The following is a 23,766-nucleotide window of genomic DNA, read 5'->3' as shown; positions in this document are numbered from 1 at the left end:
ACGGGGCTGAGCTGGGCTGACTCCTCCACCAGGAATCACTGAAATAAGGGAGGGCAGGCAGCCTGTCTCTCACGGGCTGGGATGCTGGCGTGCTCCTGGCAGCACAAACTCACTGCTTTGGAGATTGCTCAGCACTCCCAGCCGGAGAGCAGAGCCAGGCAGTGCCTGTGCTCCTCCCTGTCCACACTGAGATTCCCAAACTCGCTGATAAATTAAAATGGCCCAGTAACACTGCCCAAACAAACACCTTCTCGGGGATTAAACCAAGCCCAAAGTGCCAACATGAGCCGTGACCTGCACCACCAGAGGTGCTCCACTCCCTGCTGCAGGGGCCCGTGTGTGACCCTGAGGGGCACCCCCAGGTGTGGGGCTGTGCTGGGGTGCAGCAGAGCTCCTGTTTCCCCTTTTGGGGGGACACAGTGTGACCCACAGAGAGGGCACAACGCAGAGCTGCTCGAGGAGAGGGGCTGGGCCCAGGCGAGGGGACGTGCCTGTTCCAGGCAGTGAGGACATTGTCACCAGGGTGGCAGCAGGGCACGGGCACACCCGGCCAGCACTGCCCCAGCTGCTGCTCCCCACGGCCAGCCGGGGCCTGGGCACCCGTGACGATGCCTGGAGCCTGCCCCCAGCCCAGGGTGTGTTTGTGCAACCCTGTGGCCAGCCTGGGCACCCACAGCACCCAGCTGTGCCCTGTGGGAGCCGCCTGGATCCACAGCTCGGGGGGGAACAGCTCAAACCGGGGCTAGCAGAGTGACCAAGGCAAGCCTGGGAGAACCGTGTGGGGAACAGAGAGTGGCAGGGGACGGACACAGGGCCGTGGCGTGGGGCAGGAGCCGGGTGTGGGGAACAGAGACTGATGGAGCTGCAGGCTTTGGACGTGGGGTGGGGTCAGGCTCCACTCCAGGGCAGGTCAGGCAGCCCCTATTCGCCCTGGTCACCCTTCTCTTCCTACCCAGCTGCTCACAAGAAAAATCCTAATGCCCGACTAATTAATTCATTATAACTAATTTATCCATCACACCCTGTTAAGGCCAGAGCTCCGGAGGGCTTTCACACGGCTCCCCGTGGTCCCTTGTTTGGGCGCAGAGCTCAAAGGCCCCCCAGTCCCCACGGAGCCCCCGGAGCACCGGGAGCTGCCACATGGGGACACCCCGGGGTGCTCCGGGGCTGAAGGGGGAGCGGGACCCGCCCGGTGCGGGACCGGCCCGGAGCCTCCCGCGCTCCCCGCAGCACTCCGCCGCCGCGAACGGGGGCCCCACCCGGGACCGCTCCCGCTGGGGGCTCGCAAACCCCGGGAAACTGCGGGAACTGGGGCAGGGCCGGGGAGCGGGGCCGCGGTGCGGGGCCCGGCCCGAGCATCGCTCCCGGTGCGGGGCCCTCCCGGTGCTCCCCCCGCCCGCAACAGGTCACGGCCCCCGCCCCGCGCCCTCCCGCAACTTTCCGGGCCGGGAAAGTTTGAGCGCGGCCACGGGAAAGTTCCGGGGGGGTTCCCGGAGGGGCGGCGGACCGGGAGCCGCCGTCCGCGCCGCTCCGCCCGGTGCCTCCCGCCGCCATCGCTCCCGGCGCGGCAGCGCGGGGCAGGACGGCGGCGGCGGCACCGCGGGGTCCCCGCGGCTGTGCCCCCGGGAAGCGGGGCCGCTGGGTGGGCTCCGGGGGCACGGGGGGGGTCCGGTGAGGACTCACCGGCGGCTCCACGGGGCGGCGGCGGCGGCTCCGGGCCCGGCGCTGGGTGCGCAGGAAGGAAGAAGGAGGGAATGAGGCAGGGCTGACGTGAAGGGATGCAAAGCAGCTCCTCCTAACTCGCCCGCCCTTCATCTTCCTCCCCCTCCTCAACTTGCCCGAGCACGGCGAACCGCCCCCCCCGCTGCAGCAGCGCCGTCCGCCGGAGCCGGGGCCGCCCCCGGTACCGGTCCGGGGGGATCGGAGGTGGGGGCAGCGGGCTGGGAGTGGTCCCTGTGCCCACGCTGACCCTGCATTGTGTCCCCTCCCGCAGCACGGGGCCCATTCTATACCTCACCCCCCATTTCGGGGGCTGTGGCCGCACGGAATGATGCCGAGGAGGGGGTGACCTCCTCAGGACACCCAGGTCCAGCTGGGCGTCGCTCTCCTCCGCCATGGCGGTGGGAAAGGTCATGTGCGGCCCAAAAAGCTTGTAGGGATTGATGGCAAGGACTCCCCTCTCCCCCAAAAGGGGAGGAGAGGAATGAGGGGTGTCACAGGAATTGGAGGGGTTTGGGGGATGCTGTTCACCCGACACAAAGAGGCGCAGGGAAAGGCCACGGGGGATGGCAGGAGGCGGCCAGAGCAGGGAGCGAGATGGGATGTGGCGTGGGAGGGGAGCAGGAGATTCGGAAGTTGGAGGGTTTGGGAAAGGGGGTGCTGCTGGCTGCCCCAAGAAGGCAGAGGGAGAGGCTGGGCTCCGTGGCTGCGGGGATGGGGTGGCAGGAGGCCGCTGGCCCCCAAAGGGAGGGATGGGGTGAGATGTGGCACGGGAGGGACAGTGGGTGGCAACAGCCAAGGATCTGCGGGCTGCAGGCTTGGCTCCCAGTCGTGAGGAGGATGAGGAGGAGGTAGAGGAGGAAGAAGAGGAGGAGGAGGAGGGTCTCCTCCCCACAGCAGAAGGAGCGTGCGGAGGCAGCCGTGATTCGGCTGGTGTGTCGGGAGATTCTCATCTCCATGGAAGCAGGTGGCGCCGGCCGGACTAATCGCAGTAGAGTCAGTCTCCACACGCAGCCCTTTGTCTGGGCTCACTTCTGCTTCCCTGGTTTGTTTTTTTTGTGTGTGTTCGTGGTGAAAACTGAGCTCCCTGCCCTGTTCCCGCTGCCCCTGCCGGTGCTCACACCCCCCCGCCTGTCTGGGGCCGCCCAGCATCCCGTCACGTCCAGCTGCTGCCCGGCCCGGAGCCGCCGGTGTCGCCGGTCCCCAAACGCCGCTTCCCTCCGCAGTGCCCGGCCGGCCTCGCCCCGCACGTGGCCGCAGACGGCTCTGCCCGCACAGGGATTTGCCCAGAGGGACGGGGCGCAGGAGGCTCGCGGCTCTGCATCCCGGGGCGCCCGGGCAGGGGCTGTGCCTGGAGCTGCACCCGGCGGGGCACCGAGCGGGGCACAAAGCGGGGCACGGAGCGCGGCACCGGGCAGGGCTCGGGTGGGACGCGGGGCGGGTAACAAAGCGGGGCACGGAGCGGGGAACAGGGCGGGACGCAGAGCGGGGCACGGAGCGGGACACGGAGCGGGGAACAGGGCGGGACGCAGAGCGGGGAACAGAGCGAGGTGCGCCGTGTGACCCGGCGCGGGAGCGGGAGCGGGACCCGGAGCGGGCCCGGGCCGGCCCCGGCACCGCCGGCTATCACGGAGCCGCTGCCCGTCCGCTTCAGCCAATCAGAACGCGGATTCAGAAGGATGCGGCCACCTCAGCCAACCAGAACGCGGATTCAGACGGATGCGGCCACCACAGCCAATCAGAACGCGGATTCAAGAGGCTGCTGTCTCAGCCAATCGGAAGAGGGAGGCCCGGGGCCGCAGCGCCGCAGCCAATCAGGACGCGCGGTGTGCCGCCGCCGGTCCCGCCGTTCCTCCCGTTCCCCTCCCCGTTCCTCCCCGCCCCGCGCGGCGTGCACTGACCCTGCTCTCCCTGCCCTCCATGTCTCCCGCCGTGCCCGCCGGTCCCGAGGAGCCGTGTTCGTGCCCTCCGGGTTAGGGCCCGTGGCTAGCGCCCGGTGCCCTGCGGGACTGCCCCGCCCTGTTCTCACAGTCGCCAGGGCAAGGCGTTCCTGCGGGCCCTGGCCGGTGTGTGCCCGCGCTGGGGGAGGCGGGACCGGGCAGCGGCCGGTGAGCTCTGCCCCGCCGGTGCCCTTCGAGCAGACAGAGTCGCTGGCCCTTTAAAGGAGGGCGTGGTCCAGCACATAGCCCCGCCCCTGCGCGCTGCGCCGGTCGCGGCGGGGCTGGCGCGCCCCCTGGCGGCGCGCGCGGGGAGCAGCGGTCGCGGTGGTCCCGGTGGTCGCGGCGCGGGCAGCGGCCGCCGCATCCCGGCTCCAGGCCTGCCCGTCCGCCCCGTCGGGCTGCGAGGAGCCCGCTCCGGCGGCAGGCGCGGTGCAGCCGCGCGGCGCCCCCGCCCAGGAGCGGCTTTGGTCGCTCCCGCGGCCCGGCGCTCCGCAGGGTCACCCCGGGCTCAGCCCACCGGAGCCCGGTGCGCTTCCGGGGCGGCCGAGGGGCTTCCTGCGGTGGGTGCGCGGCCGCGGTGCTGCTGCCAGTGCTGTTCCCGGCCCGGCCCGGCCCGACGCGCCGCCGGGATGATCAACGCCATCCTCGTGTTCAACAACCACGGGAAGCCGCGGCTCGTCCGCTTCTACCAGCACCTGGTGCGCCACCGGGGCCGGCACCGCGCCGGGGCCCCGCTGGGCTGCGGCGGGGGTGCTGAGCCCCGTGCGGGGCCGGGAGCAGCGCAGGGCTGGGGGCGCCGTGCGCTCGGCGGGCTGGGGGTGTCCCGGGAGCAGGGCGGTCGCTGCGGCACCTGCCGCTGCCCTGGCCGCGCCCTTCGGGATGCCCCCGGGGGCACCGGGACCGGCGTGTGGCCCGGAGCCGCGGGTGCCACGGGCGCCCAGCCACCGTCTCCTCCTGCAGGCAGAAGAGGTGCAGCAGCAGATCATCCGTGACACCTTCCACCTGGTGCTCAAGCGCGATGACCACATCTGCAACTTCCTGGAGTGCGGCAGGTAGCGGCCGGGAGGGGCCGGGCCGGGCTGTCCGCACCCCCGAGTGCGGGCTGTGCCCCTCAGCCGTGCCCCTGTCCCCGCAGCCTGTTCGGCGGCTCCGACTACAAGCTGATCTACCGCCACTACGCCACGCTGTACTTCGTGTTCTGCGTGGACTCCTCCGAGAGCGAGCTGGGCATCCTGGACCTCATCCAGGTGCGTCCCTGCAGCGCCCAGCTGCCCTGGCACCACCCAGGGCCGTTTCGCGGCCGTGCCAGCCCTTCTGGAAGGCCTGAGAAGCCCTCGGGGCTGTGGTGGGGAGGGGCTGCACGCACGCCCTGAGCTTCTACATGGCTCCTTCACCTGGGAGCAGCAGGGACGGCAATCTGAAGGAATGTCTTTAAAAATAGACACATAGAATCATTCAGGGTGGAAAACACTCTTGGGAGCACCAAGTCCAACCATTAATGCTAGGATTCTGGAATCCCGGGTTGGAAGGGACCTCAGGGATTGTCTGGTCCAGCCTTTCTTGGCAAAGCATGGCCTAGACAATTCCCAACACCCTGGCATGTGAATAATACCCAGTGTTGGGGAATCCCTCTCTTCCTCATGGAGATTATTCACCTGCTGTTTGTTTGGAAAAAATTTTCCTCTTGAGCCTTACTGGAATCTCCCCAAGAGGAACTTGTACCCATCATTCAGTGTCTTTCCATGTGCCTCCATGCATGACAAGAGTTTCCAGCTTTGTAGCCACCCTTTGAACACCAGGATATGGGAAGAAGGTGCCCCTGAGCCTGCTTTTCTCCAGGCTGAGCCCCTTTCCCCGCTCCCTCAGGAATTCTGCAGCCCCTTCCCGGCTCTGTTCTGTGCTCTGGACACGCTCCAGCCCCTTAAGGTCTCTGCTGTCAGGTGGGGCCCAGAGCTGGAGGTGCCCCAGCAGTGCCATCTCAGGGGACAGGCACTGCCCTGGGCCTGTGCCCACGCTGGGGCTGACACAAGCCAGGTGCCAGTGGCCTCTTGCTCACCTGGACACACCTGGGCTCATGTTCAGCCACACGCATGCCTAGGTCCTTCTCCAGCTACCCAGTCCCTCTGTCCCGTGCCTGGAGCGTTCCCCGGGGTTGGTGTGACCATCTTGCCTGGTCTCTGTCTCTCCCAGGTGTTTGTGGAGACGCTGGACAAGTGCTTTGAGAACGTCTGTGAACTGGACCTCATCTTCCACATGGACAAGGTGGGTGCTGGCCTCGGGGCTGCTCCAGAGCTGCATTTCCTGGGCTGGGGCTGGCCAGGAGAGTGTGGGGATCCTGTATGGGAAGCTTTCAGCCGTGTTCTTTGCAAGGCACTCACATTGTGAGCTCCCCAGGAGAGAGCCGAGGGCTGGGCTGCCTTGGGCTGGGTGGCACTGGATGTGTGCTGCACAGCCAGCTCTGCTGCAGCTGGCAGCCTCTGCCCTGGGCCCGGGGCGTTCTGCCTCTGCTCCAGGCCGTGACACCTCGTGGGAGTTTACATTGTGCTACAGCTGCCGGGAAAGAAAGGGCAGGAACAATGGGAGTGTTTGGAATTCAGAGTGCTGGGTAAACTTTGGTTTGAGCGCAGCCTGTAATGCTTCCTCTTGAGCTGGATGGAGATCTGGGCAGGAAGCGTCCTCTTAGATCATGTCCTGGGTCACAAGGCTGAAGATGGCTGGGATAGGTAGCCAGGAATAGGCTTGAAGCAGGGAGAGGCTTGGCTGAGGGTGCACGCTTGTGTTGCTGTTGATCAAGATTTTCTTGCTTTGCTGGAGACAAAAACATATCAACAAAAAAGAGCACTGGGAAAAAAAAAGTCAAAGGAAGTAAAATGTTCCGTTTCCATTGGTGATTCCAACTGGGGAACTGGCAGAGAGGGGGAGTGAGCAGGTCACGGGCATCTCTATGTTACCAGCTGCTGAGGTCAGGCTTTGGTTTCACTGTTTGCCCTAAGTGTTTATCAGAGCTGGAAGGAGGGCCGAGCAGCTGTGGGAGAAGTGTTGGCAGCTGCCCAGGTAACCTCTGCCCACAGCTGGGGCAGGATATGCCCGTGGGTGCTGGCTGTGGGAGCGGCAGGGCCCAGCAGCTTTTCACTCAGCCTTACTGTCAGCCTTACATGAGCTCTGCATGTCAAACATTGAGCCCCACAGTCAGCCTGCAGCCCTTGGGCAGGGCACATCGCACCCTGGCCAGCAGCAGTGGGCTCACCCTTCCTGACAGAGGAACATTCTCAGGAGATGGGAATCGGGGGTTTCTGCTAGACCCCAGCTCGGTCACCCAGGCTCTCCCAGCCCTTCCCATCCCATGCTCCTGCTGCTTCCCAGCTTTGGCTCAACTCTTGGCCATTATCGGTTGATCTCTTTCTATATTTGGCACATGTTTATTTCTCAGATGTGCTCATGTTCCTGTGCTTCCCGGAGCTGGGTGCAGAGGGACAGCGTTTGGGGTGCTGGGAATGTGCTGGTGTGTCCTGCTGGGCCCGGGCTGCCACCCCTGGGATGCCCAGGCAGGCCCACGAGTGTTTCCCCAGCCAGGGCTGTGAATGTCTCCCTGGGCAGGGGTCCAGGTGCAGCTTTGGCTGCATTCTGTAATTGTTTTTTGTCTGAAGTTCCACCCTGCACTACCTGCAGCACAGGGCCATGGCACCAGAGCTGTGGCAGGCCTGGGGTCCTGCTCCTGCCATGGACTGGTGGAGGGGGGCATTGCCAGTGACACCAGTGCTTGTAGCTGCCGGTGCTGGGAGCCCCAGCCTCAGAGCTGCAGGCATGCCCTGTCCAAGGGGATCTCAGGGTGGGCTGTGCTCAGCTCTCAGCCCTGCTTTCCACCTTGGAGCGGAGTGTGAGCTGCACTCAGCAGCTGCAGAGTCCCAGAGGGAACACAGATTTCTCAGGAAGTGTTGTGCTTTGGCTTGGAAAACAAAACTTGCTCAAGATTTCTGCCCTGCTGGTTTGGAGCCAGCTTGGGCTGAAGCCAGATCTTGAAGGAACGTTTCCCGATGCTCCCATATCCTTTTAGGCTGTGGGAGCCACTTGCTCCTGCTGCTTCAGCATGCACTGGGACTGGGCTGTGGGATGGGGGTGCCAGAGCTGCCTGGGCCCACCCTGTGCCCTGCTGATCCCACGCATGTGCTGCTGCTGCAGGCACTGTGGGAGTGGGACAGGGGCTGTGGGGAGCCTGGGCTGGGTCACCGCAGAGCTGGGACTGCCCCTCCGCAGTTGCTGGGATTACACATTCCTGTTCTTTATTCTTCCCGGCACTGTCCTGAAGTTCACAAGGTGTCACAAGTGCAGCCTGGCTCTGTGAAACCATAAAACAATCTCATAACCCAACCGTGCTCCTGTGTAGCCTCTTTCACGGAAGTATCTGGGACCCATAAATCCATTATCTGTGCTGGAGGCTCATTGGGAACTGCTGACTGTGCAGGCAGTGCTGAGCGGAGCCAGGAGCGGGAGCTGAAGGGAGTTGTAGCCACCAGTCCAGCCTGGCTGCCACCTCAGGGCTGATTGCAATTTCTGGGATTGCAACTCAGCAATGTTCCTTTCCCTGTTCTGGGTGTGTGATTGCACTGGCCTTGCCTTCCTGTTCATCCTTGAACTCGAGGGATGCCAGGAAAGGAGCAGACTCCCTTGGCAGCTGTGTGCTTTTTCTGTGCCCGTGTCACAGTCTCGACCTTCCTCAGAGACAGGGGAGAGAGGCCAGGCTCTGGCCTGGCTTTCTGAGGAGAAGGAGCTTCTGGGGAGAAGTGTCCTGCCCCGCTGGGTCATCCCTAGGACACATTCCTTCTCTAACCTGGCCCAGGAGGGACCAGCCATGTGTCCAGGCTGTGCCAGTGGAACCAGCTGCATGTGGCTGCTGCGGGGGCCCGGTGGGTGGGTGTCATCTCCAGTGGGGTGCAGGTGGAAAGTGGAGCTTTGGGGCTCCCCTTGGCAACCCTTTTGCTCTCCAGGCAGCTCAGAAGGGGGCAGGGGTAGATTTGTGTCCCTTGGCGAGATGCTGGCCCCTGATGAGCTCCCAGGAGCGGGCCCTGAGCCTTCTGTTCCCTGTGTCCCTCCCTGGCAGGTGCACCACATCCTGCAGGAGATGGTGATCGGCGGGATGGTGCTGGAGACCAACATGAACGAGATCGTGGCGCAGGTGGAGGCCCAGGGCAAGCTGGAGAAGGCAGAGGTGAGCGGTGACACTGCGGCTGTGCCCCTGGGAGCTGATGGAGCCTGGGCTGTGAGGGGGTGGCCCATGGGGACGGGGGTGGGCGTGGGGGGTACCCAGGGTACTCCCAGGGTCCGCCTGCCTGAGCCCTCAGGGCTGGGGACATCCTGCGCAGCGGTGCTGGTCACGAGTGCAGAGAGCTGCCCGTGGAAGCGGTTCCTTTGTCAAGGATAACCACTGAGGGTTTATCGTGAAGGGGCTGTGGAGGGGGGGCTCTGGGGTGGGACCAGTGGTCACGGTCCCTCTGTCCCCAGGGAGGCCTCTCAGCTGCTCCTTCCCGCGCTGTGTCGGCCGTGAAGAACATCAACCTGCCCGAGATCCCCCGCAACATCAACATCGGGGACATCAACATCAAAGTGCCCAACCTGTCACAGTTCATGTGAGCAGCCCGTGCTGGGGGCTGCCTGCTGAGCAGAGCTGGGGTCCCCGGCTCCTGCCGGGGCTCTGCCCGTGTGGCACACAGGGCCCAATGGTGGCTGAGGGCAGGCAGCAGTGACAGGGCTCAGAGAACGGGGTGGGGGGCTCAGAGAGTGGGGTGGGGGGTCCCTCCCTCTGCACCTGGGCCCAGTTCTGTTCCCTGGTCCCCCAACAAGGAGGCTGCTCTTCCTTCCCCTCCCTCCCTGCGCACACGCAGCCTCTCCTCGCTGTGGGGAAGAGTTGGTTCCTGCCTCTCCTGGGGTTCTTGGGATTCCTAGAGGTGAAAGTGTGCCTGTAGTGGCGGCTCTGTCAGGAGCTGCAGGTTGTCCCCTCCGCCCTGGTCCTGCTCTCTGTGATGGGCCCCGGCTGGGTGGGGTCACTCATGGGAGCTGCTGTGTGCCCTGGGGACAGTGTGAGGGGGACATGCTGGAGCGGGGATGTGGCAGCAAGAGGGACAGGAGCTGAGTGCCTGGGGGGCTTGCAGGGTCAGGCCAGGCTGGGGCTGCTGGAGTGTGTCCCTGTGTCCCAATAAACTGCCCCTGAAGCCGTGTCTGTGTCTGCTGTGGGTGTGCGGGACCTGTGGGGCTGGGCTGCTCTGAGGCCGGGGAGGAGCAGGGTTTGTCCTGGGGCTCACAGTGACCCCGATGGGCTCTGTCAGCCACGTACCCCATGCCCCTGGCTCCGCCGAGGCTCCATCTGGCCACCAGCCCTGGGGCTGGCCAGGGGCCCTTCCTCGGCTCCCCAGCTGTGCTCCAGGTTCTGCCTCCACTTCCCCTGGCAGGGAAACCGTGACTCTGCCGGGAAGGAATTTCCCCTCCCTGCAGCTTAACCCTTCCCCAGCTGGCCACTAGCCACATAAGCACTCCTGGAGGTCAAGGAGCTGGGCAACCTGCTGTGTCCTCTTCCCTGCTGGCTCTCCTCTTCCTCTGCTTCCTCCTATTCCTCCTCCTCCTCGTCCTCTCGTAGGTGCCGGCGAAGGGTGCAGGTGAGCCATCGTGCCGGGGCCATGTGCTGGGGCTGGGGCGCGGAGTCTGGCAGGACTGGGACAGTCGGAGGGAACGCTCCGGCTCACCTCATGGCCAGGGAGTCGCCGAGCTGCTCTGCGCCAGGCCGGGGTGCGGGGCTGGGCTGCCGTGGGCAGTGCCACAGCACCCCCACCGCTGCGGGCAGTGTCCGGCCCCACGCCACAGCACCCCCACCGCTGCGGGCAGTGTCCGGCCCCACGCCACAGCACCCCCGCCGCTGCGGGCAGTGTCCGGCCCCACGCCACAGCACCCCCACCGCTGCGGGCAGTGTCCGGCCCCACGCCACAGCACCTCCGCCGCCGAGGCTGTGTCCGGCCCCACGTGCTCCCTGTGCAGCGCCCGGGGTGGCTCTGCGGCAGCTCGGCCCCGCTGCCCGGCCTGCAGCTGGGCTGAGGCCCGCTGCGGGGCAGCCCCTCTGCCGGCCCGGCCGCTCTCTGCTCCCCGGCCCTGGCTGAGGCTGGCCTGGGCCGGGCCGAGCCCCCAGCCCGGGGAGCCCCAGCCCCGGAGTTGCAGCGGGTGCGGAGCGGAGCGCCCGGCGCTGGCCGTGCCCCGCTGTGCCCGGAGGGGCCGCGCTGGCTGGGTCAGCAGGCGGGCCCACAGCAGCAGCGAGCGGGACATGCGGCCTGCCAGGGGCTGTGGGGGACAGCGGCTGGCCGCTCCGAGCTGCCGCATGGTGCTGACGCCGGGCATGGCTCCGGGCATGGCTCCGGGCCCCAGCCCACCGCCTGCCCCGGCTGTGCTGGGCTGTGGCACCCGCGGGTGCCGGGCTCGGCCGGTTCGGTTCAGCCCTGCCCGCCGGAGCGCGTTCCCAGAGCCAGGCCCGGTCCCCGGCCGCCTTTTCCCTCAGAACTGCCTCCCGGCCCTGCTCTCCCTCCGCGCTGCCCCGGGCCGTGCCCGCCCCGCCGGCCGGCAGACACGAGGTTAAGGGGGCGAGAGCTGCGGGTTGCTGCCCTGGCGCTTCGGAGGAAGCTTTCCTCCCTTGGGAGCCAGAGCGCGGGGCCGGGGCGGGCAGGCGGGGCGGGCAGAGGTCGGACGGGCAGCAGCACGGGCAGGGCGACCCGCGGGGCGCAGGAAGCGGCAGCAGGGCGGGCGGGACCCGCTGGCCCCGGCGGAGCGCAGGAAGGTGAGCGGGCACCGTGCTGCGGAGGCTCGGGGTGCACAGCCCAAGCGGGGTTCCGTGGAGTGCCTTGGGCTGCACCGAGCGGGGCAAGGCGCTGCGGGGGCTGTGGGCTGTGCGGCTGGCAGTGCGGTTCGCGTACCTGGGGGTTATGGGGCCCGTGTGCAGTGCGGGACTTGGGGGGGTCTCTGGGGTGCATGGCGGTGTGGGGGCTCTGGGGGTGTCAGCCTGTGGGGTGTGTGAGGCCAGAGCCCCAGGGACCCCGTGCCCACGGGGGTGACGCCCAGCATCTGTGCCGTTTGTGGGACAGAGATGTGTGTGCTGCTGGCTGGGCTCCAGAGAGGGGTGCACTGGGGTGGGGACAGAGTCCTGCAGGCTGGGGGAGTCAGGTGTGGGTGCTGTGTCTGCTGCTCCCCGGTGACTCCATCCAGCCCCTCCCCAGGCCAGCCAGGGGGATGCCTGCGTGCTGTGCCCGAGGGGCTGTGGGGAGGGCCAGCAGGCCTGGGACAGCGGTGTGCAGAGTGCCTGGCACCCTCCCGGCCGCCTGTGGGGGACTGTCCCCAAAGCCTTTGGCCAGAGCCAGGCTGGGGACGGCACTGAGAGAGCCAGCAGTGACCTCTGTTCTTGGGGCATGGCTGTGCCTGACAGGGAGGGCCAGGAACACCAGCAGCATCCAGAGTGATTTGTGCCAGGCACGGTGGCCCTGGCAGGTGCAGCTGGGTGCTGTCAGGGACAGGGCAAGGATTCCCTGAGGACACCACTCACTCATCCTGGTTTGCCCTTTGCCCCAGCTGTGGCTCCTGGCAACACCTGCCCATATCTCCCTATGGAGAGATCGATTAGATCCTGAGAACAGGACTTCCTATTTTTTCCCAGTGTGTCACAGGTGTCACCCCCACCCTGGGTGGGGACCTCACCTGTGCCCACTGGGGCTGGGCTCACAAGGATGGAGTTTGACCCCGCTGCCTCCAGGTGCACGACCCTGGACTTTGAGAGGGCTGTGGGCAGAGGGAGCTCCGCCCGAGTGTCCCCCCCACATTCCCCCGCCGCTGCCAGGCCCCGTGCGGCACCTGCTTTCCCTGGGTGGGGCTGCCAGCCCTCGTGCTGCGCCTGCTTTCCCTGGGTAGGGCAGCCTGTGAGCTGTGCCCCGCACGCCAGGGCAGCCTGGACCCTCTGGCAGCGGCTCAGACCCTGTCACTCAGGGGTGAATGGGGTGACACTGAGTTTGCGTCTGGGCTTGGCTGATGGGGACGCACGCTGGGCCCCGCAGCATGGTGGGGATGTGGCTGCTGGCTGTGACCACCTGCTCTGTCCCTCCTTCTGCAGGGCCTGGCCAGCGCTGGGGAAGGACTCCAGGGGTCCAGGCCCACAGCTCCTGCACGCTCCCCGATGGTGCCACCCCCCATTGCCAGCTCTGCCCCTGCAGCAGCGGTGCCAGGCCGTGGTGCTCCTGCCAGGCTGGGGGGCGGGCGGGTGGAAAGCTCATCCCAGGGTCTGTCACCGCCCTGAACCCCATGGCCATTTAATCCTTCACCCATTAACTTGGACTAATAAACCTCGTGCGAGCGAGAGGCTAAAAGCCGTGCTTGCACCAGCACCGTCTCTGCCAGTGCCACTCCTGCTGCTCGCCATGGCAGGTGGCTTCTTCATCAGCAAGACCGTGGGCATCGTGGCCATCGTGCTGGGCCTGGGGGCTGTGGCCACCATCATTGCACTCTCGGTGGTGTACGCCCAGGAAAAGAACAAGGGGATATCAGATGTGGGCACCAGCACCACGGCCAGCCCTGTCACCAGCACCAGCACCAGCACCAGCACCAGCACCAGCACCCCTGCCCCCAGCAACCCCTGGAACAAATGGAGGTTGCCAGCCACGCTGAAGCCAGAGTTCTATGAAGTGTCCCTGCAGCCCTTCCTGAAGCCTGATGCCAACAACATGTACATCTTCAAGGGCAACAGCAGTGTGGTCTTCCTGTGTGAGGAAGCCACCGACCTCATCCTCATCCACAGCAAGAACCTGAACTACACCATGCAGGGCACCTTCCATGCCACCCTGCAGGCAGAGGATGGTGGCACACCCCCTGCCATCTCCCGCACCTGGCTGGAGACTCCCACCCAGTACCTGGTGGTGCAGCTGAACGCTCCCCTGCAGCAGGGCAAGCGGTACCGGCTGTCCAGCAGCTTCACCGGGGAGCTGGCCGATGACCTGGCTGGCTTCTATCGCAGCGAATACACGGATGCCTCTGGCAACAAGTAGGTGGAGGGCAGGGGACAGGGTGGAAGCCACAGGGCTGGCCCAGTGTGGTGGTGGGAAGGGGCTGGCACAGGGCAGTGGACAGCATGGGCTGGTGTTGGGGCTCCTCTTCCACCAGGACCATGGGATGAGAGTGTGGAGCCTCTGTGCTGCCCCTGCATCCTCATGCCGCCCCGGTGGGGATGGGAGAAGGGGGACTGGGGGGTGCGGCCTCCCCAGGGACCCCCAGGACTGATGGGGCTGGCTCACAGGCAGGTGGTGGCCACCACGCAGATGCAGGCGGCTGACGCACGCAAGGCTTTCCCCTGCTTCGACGAGCCGGCCATGAAAGCCAACTTCACAGTGACACTGATCCACCCCTCTGACTATGGGGCCATTTCCAACATGCCTGCCGAAAGTGAGTGGGGCGGGGGGACTCCACTGGGGGGCTGGGGGCCTGGCAGGGCTGTGGGGTGATTCTCTGATCTCTACAGACACCACGCAGCAGGAGATTGATGGAGAAATCTGGAATGTCACCAAGTTTTACACCACTCCCCGGATGTCCACATACCTTCTGGCCTTCATTGTCAGCCAGTTCGACTACGTGGAGAATAAGACAGGGAACAACACACTGGTAGGATGGGGTGGGGTGCACCCCCTGCCCACCTGGGTGGCTGAGCCTGGGCACTGATGAGTCCTGCATCCCTCCTCTCCAGATTCGCATCTGGGGCCGCCCCGAAGCCATCGACGAGGGCCAGGGCGCCTACGCTCTCAATGTCACTGGTCCCATCCTCAACTTCTTTGAGAAGCATTACAACACGGCCTACCCGCTCCCCAAGTCTGGTGGGTGCTGCGGGGTGCCTGGGGCACCGTGTTGAGGTGCCCACTGCAGGGGGGAAGATGGTCCAGCGTGCTGTCAGCGGGGCACTGACGGGACCCCTCCACCCCCAGACCAGGTTGGCCTCCCCGATTTCAATGCGGGCGCCATGGAGAACTGGGGGCTGGTGACCTACCGGGAGAACTCGCTGCTCTTCGATGCTGTGTACTCCTCCATCGGCAACAAGGAGCGGGTGGTGACCGTCATCGCCCACGAGCTGGCACACCAGGTACCTGCTGCACCCCTGGCCCCCCGCCCTGACTGACGGCTGGCGGCTGAGGCAGTGCTGTGCCCTCTGCAGTGGTTTGGGAATTTGGTGACGCTGCGGTGGTGGAACGACCTGTGGCTGAACGAGGGCTTCGCCTCGTACGTGGAGTACCTGGGTGCTGACTCTGCTGAGCCCAAGTGGAACATTGTGAGTGCCAGGGCGATGGGCGGGGGCGGGCAGGGGAGCAGGCAGCCCAGGGCTGCCCCGGTGCCCGGCGGTGCAGTGGGGCTGAGCAGGGTGCTGGTGCCCCCTCTGCAGAAAGACCTGATGGTGCTGAACGAGCTGCATACCGTGATGGCCACCGACGCCCTGGCCAGCTCCCACCCGCTCTCCTTCCGCGAGGACGAGATCAACACCCCAGCCCAGATTAGTGAAGTCTTCGACAGCATCGCCTACAGCAAGGTGTGCACGGGGGCTCTGGGGTGGGGATGCACTCTGGGGTGCCCCTGGCTTCTCTGACCTGCTGTCCCTGCAGGGAGCATCGGTGCTGCGGATGCTCTCGAGCTTCCTTAGCGAGGACATCTTCAAGGAGGGGTTGCAGGTGAGGTGCTGCTGGTACTGGGGGGCAGCGAGCCCAGTGCAGGCTGGGCATCCCGTGGTAGAGACCTGCCTGGCTGCTCTAGGGGGGTCCCACACCCCAGACTTGCCCTTGCTCACCCGTCTCTCCTGGTGCTCTCCCACAGTCCTACCTCCACAACTTCTCCTACAGCAACACCATCTACTCTGACCTCTGGGTCCATCTGCAGCAGGTAGGCGGGGGCTGGTTCTCCTGCAGCATCCCCGACCCTGGCTCCGGGGGGCTGCCAGGTGTGATGGGGTCCCACGTGCTGGGTGAGGGTTGCAGCGCTGGCCGTGCCCCACGCTGGCCGTGCCCCATGCTGGCCGTGCCCCTGGCCCTGGTGACCAGCGGTGCTGCCATCCCCGCAGGCGGTGGACAGGAACGAGGTCCAGCTGCCTGACACTATCAGCAACATCATGGACCGCTGGACGCTGCAGATGGGCTTCCCTGTGGTCACTGTCGACACCAGCACCGGCACCATCCGCCAGGCCCATTTCCTGCTGGACCCCACATCTTCTGTGGACAGACCCTCTGTCTTCAAGTGAGTGTGGCAGGGCTGGCTGGGAACTGAGGGCTCAGGGGATGAGGGCCAGTCCCACCACCTGTCTGTCCCCGGCGCAGCTACACCTGGATCGTCCCCATCACCTGGATGACAGGCAGTGGCCGCGAGAACACCACCTGGCTGACCAAAGACACAGGTATGGCATGTCCTGGCCGTGAGTGGGGGTCCTGCTGCCGCCTCCACTGCCACGGCACTGGGCAGGGTTCCCAGGGAGGCAGTGGTGCTGGGGGCTGAGCCTGGCCCTCCCTGGCGAGTGCGGGTGCAGCTCTGGCACAGCCTCCTGTTCCCTTCCCAGACACCAACAACGACTTCAAGCTCACCAGCCCCGACTGGCTCCTGCTGAACCTCAATGTCACTGGGTACTTCCGTGTCAATTACAACCAGGAGAACTGGAATCAGCTCGTCAAGCAGCTTGACACTAACCACTCGGTACACGGGGCGCTCAGGGCTGTGGGGTGGGACCCCATTCACACCACCCCGCTCTGGCTGCCCTGAGACACTGACTTTGCTCTCTCAGGTCTTCCCTGTGATCAACCGTGCCCAGATCATTGATGACGCCTTTAACCTGGCCAGGTGAGCCCTGCCTGGTGGTCTGGGTGCCCCTGGGGTGAGGGGCTGGATGGGGTGTGTGCCCTGGGGTGGGCAGTGCCAGTGAGGCTGGGGAGGTGACGCTGCCCTCACCCCTGACAGGGCCAAGTACGTGAACGTGACCTTGGCTCTGAGCACGACACGGTTCCTGAGCCAGGAGAGGGAATACATGCCCTGGCAGGCAGCACTCACCAACCTCAAGTACTTCAAGCTGATGTTTGACCGCAGCGAGGTCTTTGGGGCCATGTCGGTGAGTGGTGCCAGCCCCCCGTGCTGGGCGTGAGGGGCCAGGATTGCCCCCACAGCAGTGTGGGTGCTGCTGCCAGTGTCACTGGGCACTGACCCCCTCTTGCCCCCAGGCATACATGAAAAAGCAGGTGACCCCTCTCTTTGAGCACTACAAGCAAGACACCAATAACTTCAGCATTCCCCTCAGGGATGACTTGCTGATGGTCCAGTGAGTACCGTGGCCCTGGGGCTGGGCTGGGTCCCTGGGGTCTCCCTGGCTGCGCTGGGTAGGGGGCACAGCCCTGCCTCGTGCCAGCACTGGCCGGTGGGTGCCCTGTGCCAGACCCCAGCCCTCACGGCCTCTCTCCCCCAGGTACAATGAGGCCAATGCCATCAGCACCGCCTGCTCCTACGGTGTCACCGATTGCCAGAATTTGGCTGCCAACTACTTGCGCCAGTGGCAGAACAACAACAACAGCAACCCGTGAGTGCTGGGAAGCCGCGGTGCTGTGTGTGGGGTGGGGATGGGCACGGCGAGGGGCTCCTGGCACCCACGGCTCTCACCCCAACAGGGTCCCGCCGAACCTGCGCTCAGCCATCTACTGCAGCATGGTGGCCACGGGCGGGGAGGATGCCTGGCAGTTCCTCTGGGGGAAGTTCCAGGAGGCCCGTGTGGTGTCTGAGGCCGACAAGCTCCGCACAGCCCTCGCCTGCAGCCCCGACCCCTGGATCCTCAGCCGGTGCGTGTGGGGTCTGGCTGGCCCCGCGCTGTGTCCCCACCAGCCCATCACCCTCAGCGTGTCCGCTGCCCCTACCAGCCCCTGAGCCCCTCATCGTGCCCCTCCAGGTACCTGCAGTACACCCTCGACCCTACAAAGATCCGGAAGCAGGATGCCACCTCCACCATCAACAGCATTGCCAGCAACGTCGTGGGGCAGTCCCTGGCCTGGGACTTCATCCGTGCCAACTGGAGGACGCTCTTCACCCAGTGAGCACCGCAGGGGCTGGGGCACCCCTGTCTGCCTGCCCGTGCCCCTTGGGGGTGGCACTGTCCCTTCCCCTGTCCCCTCCCCCTGCCTCAGCACACTTCTGCTCTCCCAGGTATGGCGGCGGCTCCTTCTCCTTTTCCAAACTGATTTTATCTGTGACCCAGCGCTTCTCTACAGAGTTTGAGCTGCAACAGGTGAGGCTGGACCCCAGCAGGTGCTGGGGGACCAGGGACCCCAGCCTTGGCAGAGCTGTCCTTTGCCAGCAGCCCTTGAGAGGAGATTTCCTGCCCCTTGTGAGCCCAGGTGTCCAAGAGGCTTCTGTCCCTGTCACAGGCTGCTGGGTGCCTGCTGGGGTGGTGGCAGGGATGCTCGGGATGTCAGAGTGCTCCTGGGGGCTGTTGGGGTGCTGCATGGGCTGCTGGAGGCTGTTGGGGTGCTCCTGGAGGCTGCTGAGGTGGTGCTGGGGGCTCTCAGGGTGCTACTGGGGCTGTCAGGATGATGTTGGGGGCTGCTGAGGGCTCACAGAGGCCATTGGGGTGCTCCTGGGGGCTGTAGGGGTCCTGCCAGGGAGCAGCTGAGAGGTGCTGGGGTGGTGCTGGAGCGCTCCCAGGGGTGTTCTGGGGGGCGTGCAGTGCTGCTGGGATCTGCCCTGCCTGCTGCAGCCCCGTCTCTGCCTGGCAGCTGGAGCAGTTCAAGGAGGACAACCAGGACATCGGGTTTGGGTCGGGGACGCGGGCGCTGGAGCAGGCGCTGGAGCAGACCCGCGCCAACATCAAGTGGGTGGAGGAGAACAAGGCTGCGGTGCAGAGCTGGTTTGAGAGCGAGACCCGGACCAAATAAGAGGCGCCTGTGACTCCCTGGCCTCCAGGACGGACCCTCGGCCGCTCCAGCCCCCGCACTGCCAGGAATGGGCTGATGCCTGCATGATGGGCATGGGGAACTCGGGGTCTTGCCAGGGGGAGGCCAGGCTGGTGCGCTCTGGGCATTAAATAAAATCTTGCCCAGTTTCCAGGGCACCCTGTGGGCTGGGGCTGTGCTGTGGGGACTGTGACACACCGGGTAGGAAGTGCCAGGGGCCCTGCAGGCCCGGGGCAGGGGCCAGGGCTGTGAGCCCCCGGGCTGTTAGGAGCCTGGTGCTAAGTGGCTCTGGGGCTTCACTGACGCCAGCCCCAGCCCCTCTGTCTGACAGCTGCGTGTGAGCTCTCCTGCTGGGCCCTGCTCTGGGGGACTGGCACAGGACCCTCTGCCTGCGCTGCTCCGGGCAGGTGCTGCAGGCTCGGGGCAGGGCCAGGCTGTGGCAGGTAGGAGGGACTGTCCCTCATGGCCACCCTGCAGGGACAGAGCTGCCTTTGGGCTCAGGGAAGGGACGAGACCCCCAGGCGGGTGGGAGCTGGGGTCAGCGGGGCTGGGGACGGCCTAGGTGGTGAGTCCCTGTGCCGCCTCAGCCCTGGGACACATCCGGGCTGCGTTGGGGTGGGAGTGGGCAGCACCTGGCTGTGTGTGTGGGGTGCAGGCTGAAGGGTGCTCCCAGCCCGGCCCGTGCTGGGGTGCAGCCAGCAGGTCCCGCAGTGAGGAATAGGGGAGCAGCTCTGCAGGGCGGCTTTAGGGAGGATCCTGGCGTCTGTCCCATCCTGTGCAGCTCTGCAGCATGGCCGTGCCACTGCCCCATGGCTCTGCCACTGCCCCGCTGCCATGCCGCCGTGCCCGTGTGGGCTCTGTGTCCAGGGCTGCAGGCAGCTCCAGCCCCACAGTGCTGGGGTGCAGCTGGGCAGGACGGGCTGCAGCAGGAGCTGGGGAGGTGAGCCTGGCTGGGGCCCAGGGTGCTGAGCTGTGTGAGGCGAGTGGCTGTGGGACAGCCCACCTTGCAGCCACCCCACGAGGACCATCCTGCACCCCAGCCTGCCGGAGCAGGGGCTGGGCCGGGGAGGGTCTTTGGGTACCTGGTGATGTGAGGGCAGCTGGGACCCAGGTGTGGGGATCCTGTGGTGCCCTGTGTCCATCAGTCCTGCCCTGGGAGGCTCCAAGCAGCAGCAGGAAAGTGCCCCATTAGCTGTGGCCGTGGCACATCTGTGGGGAGGCTCCAGCGCAGGGCAGCCGGGAGTGCTCTGAAGCTCTGGCAGGGCCCCTGCAGCAGGGGCATAGGGAGTGACCCTCCATCCAGCTCTGGAGCCCCAGGCACCTCTGTGGTGCAGAGGGGAGACCCCAGGCAGCCGTCCCCATGCCGGGAGCCCCGTGCAGCTGCGGGGGGATCCCCGCCATGGCAGGTGACCCCCAGCACACCCGTGTCCGTGTCCTGGCACACCCAGGCCCCGGGGACAGAGGGGACGGAGGGGACAGTGCCTCCCAGCAGGGCAGAGAGGTGGCTGGTGTAGTGGGTGGTGAGGCACAGGGTCTCGATCCTGGTGAGGCCAGGTAGTGCCTCAGGCTCTCCGTGGGGCCCCCGGACCCCCTTCCTGCCCCGAGGGGACGCAGGGGACTCTGCCGAAGGAGCTGGGGGTGCGGGCTGTGTCTGGCCCTGGCTGGGCACGGTTCTGCGGGCCGTGTCTGGGGGTAACCCGGCGTTATTTGGGCCGGGGGTGCGGGGTGATGCCTCTGCGCCCACCTGGAGGTACCGAGCTCCCCCAGCCTCGCCCCGCTCCGGGCGGGCGGCAGGAGCCTGGGAATGCCGGGCCCATTTGCAGAGGTGTCAGATCTGACTCCTTCGGTCCTTAATTGGCCCTGCCGGCGCTGGGAAGTGTGTGGGGACCCATTCACACGGCCGTGAGAGATGCTAACGTGCCGCCAGCCCCGCAGCGGATCGCCCCGCACCGCAGCGCCCCGCACGGCAGCGCAGCCCGGGACTTGACCTTCCAATGCCGGGGGCCCGAGCCGCAGAGTCCCCTGCCCTGCGCCCAGCCCCCGGGTGCTCGGCAGCGCCGACCCTGCCCCAGGCACAGCCCGGGCACTGTCCCTGCGAGCGGTGCCCGTCCCAGAGGGACAGAGGGACAAGCATGAGCCCCGGACACCACACAGGCTCTGCTCCGGGGTGGCGGGTCCCCAGCGGGCACGGAGGTGTCCTGGGGGGCTCCCAGGGGCAGGAGGGCTGGGGGCTCAGGGCACACAGCCTGAGCTGGGCGCTGGCTGAGCTCTGTCGCGGTGCCCTGCACCCTGCTGCACTGAGAGGGGCTGAAGGGACGGGGGAACCCACCCTGCTCCCGGGGTCAGGGGCTGCAGGGTGTCCTGCTGTCACCAGAAGCTGGGAATCAAACCCTCTAACACTGTAAGTTCAGTATTAGAAAGTAGCATCGCTTTATTTCAGTGCTGGGTGTGCAGGGGATGTCTCCTACTACCAATACCACAGCTGGCTAACAGACTAGTTTAAAGCTTTGTAAGTTATTAATTACATTTCCCAAAACTCATCATGTATGCTAAACAGTCTCACAAATTCCTTTGCATATTTATATCACTTTTGGGGGCTTATTCACATAAGAGTAGGGGTGTTTGAGGTTCTCTGGTGCTTGTTTGGGGAACACCCCATTCCTCAAATTATCTGATTTTGGTAATAGGCCAAAACCAAAAAAACCATTTTCTTTGAATACATCCCAGCTCTGTGGTCTGGCTGAGATATATCTTCTTACCAGTGTTGGTCAGGCCCAGGCTCTTTAAGGCTGAGATAACCACTTGCACACATTAATACAGGACTAAGCACTTCTGGCTGAAGCTGAAGGAATTCACAAGACTTAGACACTCTGTCAGAACTAAAGATTTTCCCAACGCTGCGGGGGCTCTGACCCCAGGGCCGGTGCTGCCCCGGCCCAGCCGCGCTCCAGCACTTGTGCAAACAGGGAGGTGGGAAGCGGCTGCGGCGGGTGCAGAACTCATTACCCGGGAGCTCATCAGCTAATGCGGCCCAGGAGGGGGCCGGCCGGGAGGGGCCGTGCCGGGCCGGGCCGTGCCGGGCCGTGGGGCGCCCCTCGGACACCCCTGCGCCCCCTGACTGGGCTGGATGCTGGAATGGGGCTGGTGGCCTCGGGTGGGCTGGCTCCGTGCTGGGCACTGCTCACTGCACACACGGTTTGGGGGTCCTGTGTCCCCACTGCATCCCCTCAGCTGTGCCCCCAGCTTTGTGGGGATCCTGTGCCCCTCACGTTCCCAGGGCTCTGCACACCCCGGCTGGGGTGTCCTGCACCCCGCAGTACCAGTGCGCTGTGCACACCCCGGTTGGGGGGGTCCTGCACCCCGCAGTGCCAGCCGGTGCACACCCAGTTCGGGGGTCCTGTGCCCTTCATGTTCCAGGGCTTTGCACACCCAGTTCGGGGGTCCTGCACCCCGCAGTGCCAGCCAATGCACACCCAGTTCGGGGGTCCTGTGCCCCCGCGTGCACCCCCAGACCAGGCTGTGCCCCAGCTCTGGGGCCCGTGCCGTGCCATGCCCGTGTCCCCTCGCTCCCTGATGGATTTTCCGTGCCTCGGCGGGGCCGTTTCCCGGGAAACCTTCACACCCGCCGGCCCGACACCTGCGGGGCCTGGGAACGCGCCGGGGGATCTCCTCCCAGCCCCGGCCCCCCGCACCCGCCCGAGGGGCTCCACTGCCGGCACCGGCCCGAGGGTCCGCCAGGGGCCGGTGGGACACCCGCACCCCAAAACCGGCTGGGGGTGTCCCACGGAGCCACAGGGGCAGCAGAGGGAGACACGGGGACACGCCACCGCTGACCCACTGCAAACCGCACTGAAGCCCCATGAGAGCCCCACAGCGGCCCAGGGCACCCCCTGCACCCCCGTGCTGCAGCCCTACTGCAGCTCCCGCGGCACCCACCGAGACCCCGCTGCAGCTCCCCCGGCAGAGCCATCGAGGCCCCGCTGCAGCTCCCGGGTGGGTCCCGGCCCCGGCCCCCGCCCCGCGCGGGCCCGAGGGGCAGCACCGAGCCGCTTCACACCTCTGGGGTGAAATTCGTCACCCCGCGTTCACAGCCGCGGCCGGGCCCCCCCAGGCCCCCGGCCTTTGAAGTGCTGCCGCTGCTGCAGCCGCGAAGGTGCCTCCTCACACCTCCGGGCCGGCATAAAGGCGGGCGCCCGGAGCCGCCGGCACTCCGGCCCCAGCCTCGGCGCTGCCATGGCCCACGGCACGCTGCCCGCCGTCCCGCCGCAGGACTGGGCCGCGGACCCGCAGGGCTACAGCAGCAGCTCTCCCGCAGCATCGCCCGACTCGTGCGGGCTCGCGTCCCCCGCCGCGGCCCGGGGGCCCCGCCGCGGGCACGGCAGCCGCCCCCGGGGCAGGAGGGCGCTGCGGGGCGGCGCGGCGGCGGGGCTCCCGCGGCAGAGCGCCAGCGAGCGGGAGAAGCTGCGGATGCGGCGGCTGGCGCAGGCCCTGCTGCGGCTGCGGCACTACCTGCCGCCCGCGCTGGCCCCCGCCGGGCAGACCCTCACCAAGATCGAGACCCTGCGCCTCGCCACGCGCTACATCGCCCACCTGTCCGCCCTGCTGGGGCTCGGCCGGGGCGCGCCGGCCCCCCGACACTGTCCCCTGTGCCCCCGGGGCCTGGGCTGCTGCCAGGACACGGAGCCCCGCGGTGCTTCGCCGCCCGGCGCCGCGGGCTGGGGCTCTCCTGCCATGGCGGGGATCCCCCCGGAGCTGCACGGGGCCCCCGGCGTGGGGACCGGTCCCTGGGGGTCGCCGCTCTGCAGCCCTGCTGCGGGCACTGCCCCACAGGTGCTTGGGGCTCCGGAGCTGGGCCTAGAGACCTGGGGGTCACCGCCCTACACCCCTGCTGCAGGGACCCTCCCAGAGGCACTCGGGGGTCCCAACATCGCCATGGAGACCTGGGGGTCTCCCTCCTACATCCCTGCACCCGGGACCCTTCCAGAGGTTCTTGGGGTTTCCAACATCCAGACGGAGACGTGGGGGCCACCCCCCTACCTGCCCGCAGTGGGGACCTCGTCAGAGCTGAACAAGGCTGTCACCTCCGCTGCGTCACCCTGGCTGACCCCTCCCCGCTCCGCAGGGGCCGGGGCCCCCCCGGATCT

General features: G+C 66.5%; 2 protein-coding genes across 3 annotated transcripts; both read left to right on the top strand.

Annotated features, from left to right (window-relative positions):
* The first annotated feature begins 3,966 nt into the window (after positions 1-3,966).
* AP3S2 (adaptor related protein complex 3 subunit sigma 2) lies at positions 3,967-9,871 on the top strand. The gene is made up of 6 exons (XM_064722184.1): positions 3,967-4,357; positions 4,620-4,711; positions 4,795-4,906; positions 5,850-5,921; positions 8,758-8,865; positions 9,159-9,871. Exons 1-6 carry the CDS (start codon positions 4,289-4,291, stop codon positions 9,285-9,287), a joined length of 582 nt encoding a protein of 193 aa, XP_064578254.1. The 5' UTR covers positions 3,967-4,288; the 3' UTR covers positions 9,288-9,871.
* A 111-nt stretch (positions 9,872-9,982) lies between these two features.
* On the top strand, positions 9,983-18,780 carry ANPEP (alanyl aminopeptidase, membrane). Of its 2 annotated transcripts, none has more exons than XM_064722158.1 (21): positions 9,983-10,306; positions 12,790-13,713; positions 13,966-14,111; positions 14,188-14,327; positions 14,410-14,536; positions 14,645-14,799; positions 14,872-14,985; positions 15,097-15,240; positions 15,314-15,379; positions 15,522-15,587; positions 15,766-15,938; positions 16,019-16,095; positions 16,255-16,388; positions 16,477-16,532; positions 16,650-16,797; positions 16,907-17,004; positions 17,149-17,259; positions 17,348-17,515; positions 17,623-17,763; positions 17,877-17,958; positions 18,446-18,780. In XM_064722158.1, the coding sequence occupies exons 2-21, from the start codon at positions 13,094-13,096 to the stop codon at positions 18,602-18,604; spliced, it is 2,925 nt and encodes a 974-aa protein (XP_064578228.1). In that variant the 5' UTR covers positions 9,983-10,306; positions 12,790-13,093; the 3' UTR covers positions 18,605-18,780. The 2 variants fall into 2 exon arrangements, with proteins under 2 accessions (XP_064578228.1, XP_064578227.1); XM_064722157.1 differs by lacking the exon at positions 9,983-10,306 and adding an exon at positions 11,376-11,469.
* Positions 18,781-23,766: the final 4,986 nt, after the last annotated feature.

The sequence above is a fragment of the Zonotrichia leucophrys genome, chromosome 10, assembly GCF_028769735.1.
Source record: "Zonotrichia leucophrys gambelii isolate GWCS_2022_RI chromosome 10, RI_Zleu_2.0, whole genome shotgun sequence".
In the NCBI taxonomy this organism is placed as follows: domain Eukaryota; kingdom Metazoa; phylum Chordata; class Aves; order Passeriformes; family Passerellidae; genus Zonotrichia; species Zonotrichia leucophrys.
The sequence above is the reverse complement of the archived record's forward strand: the minus strand, read 5'-3'. Positions and strand labels throughout refer to the sequence as shown.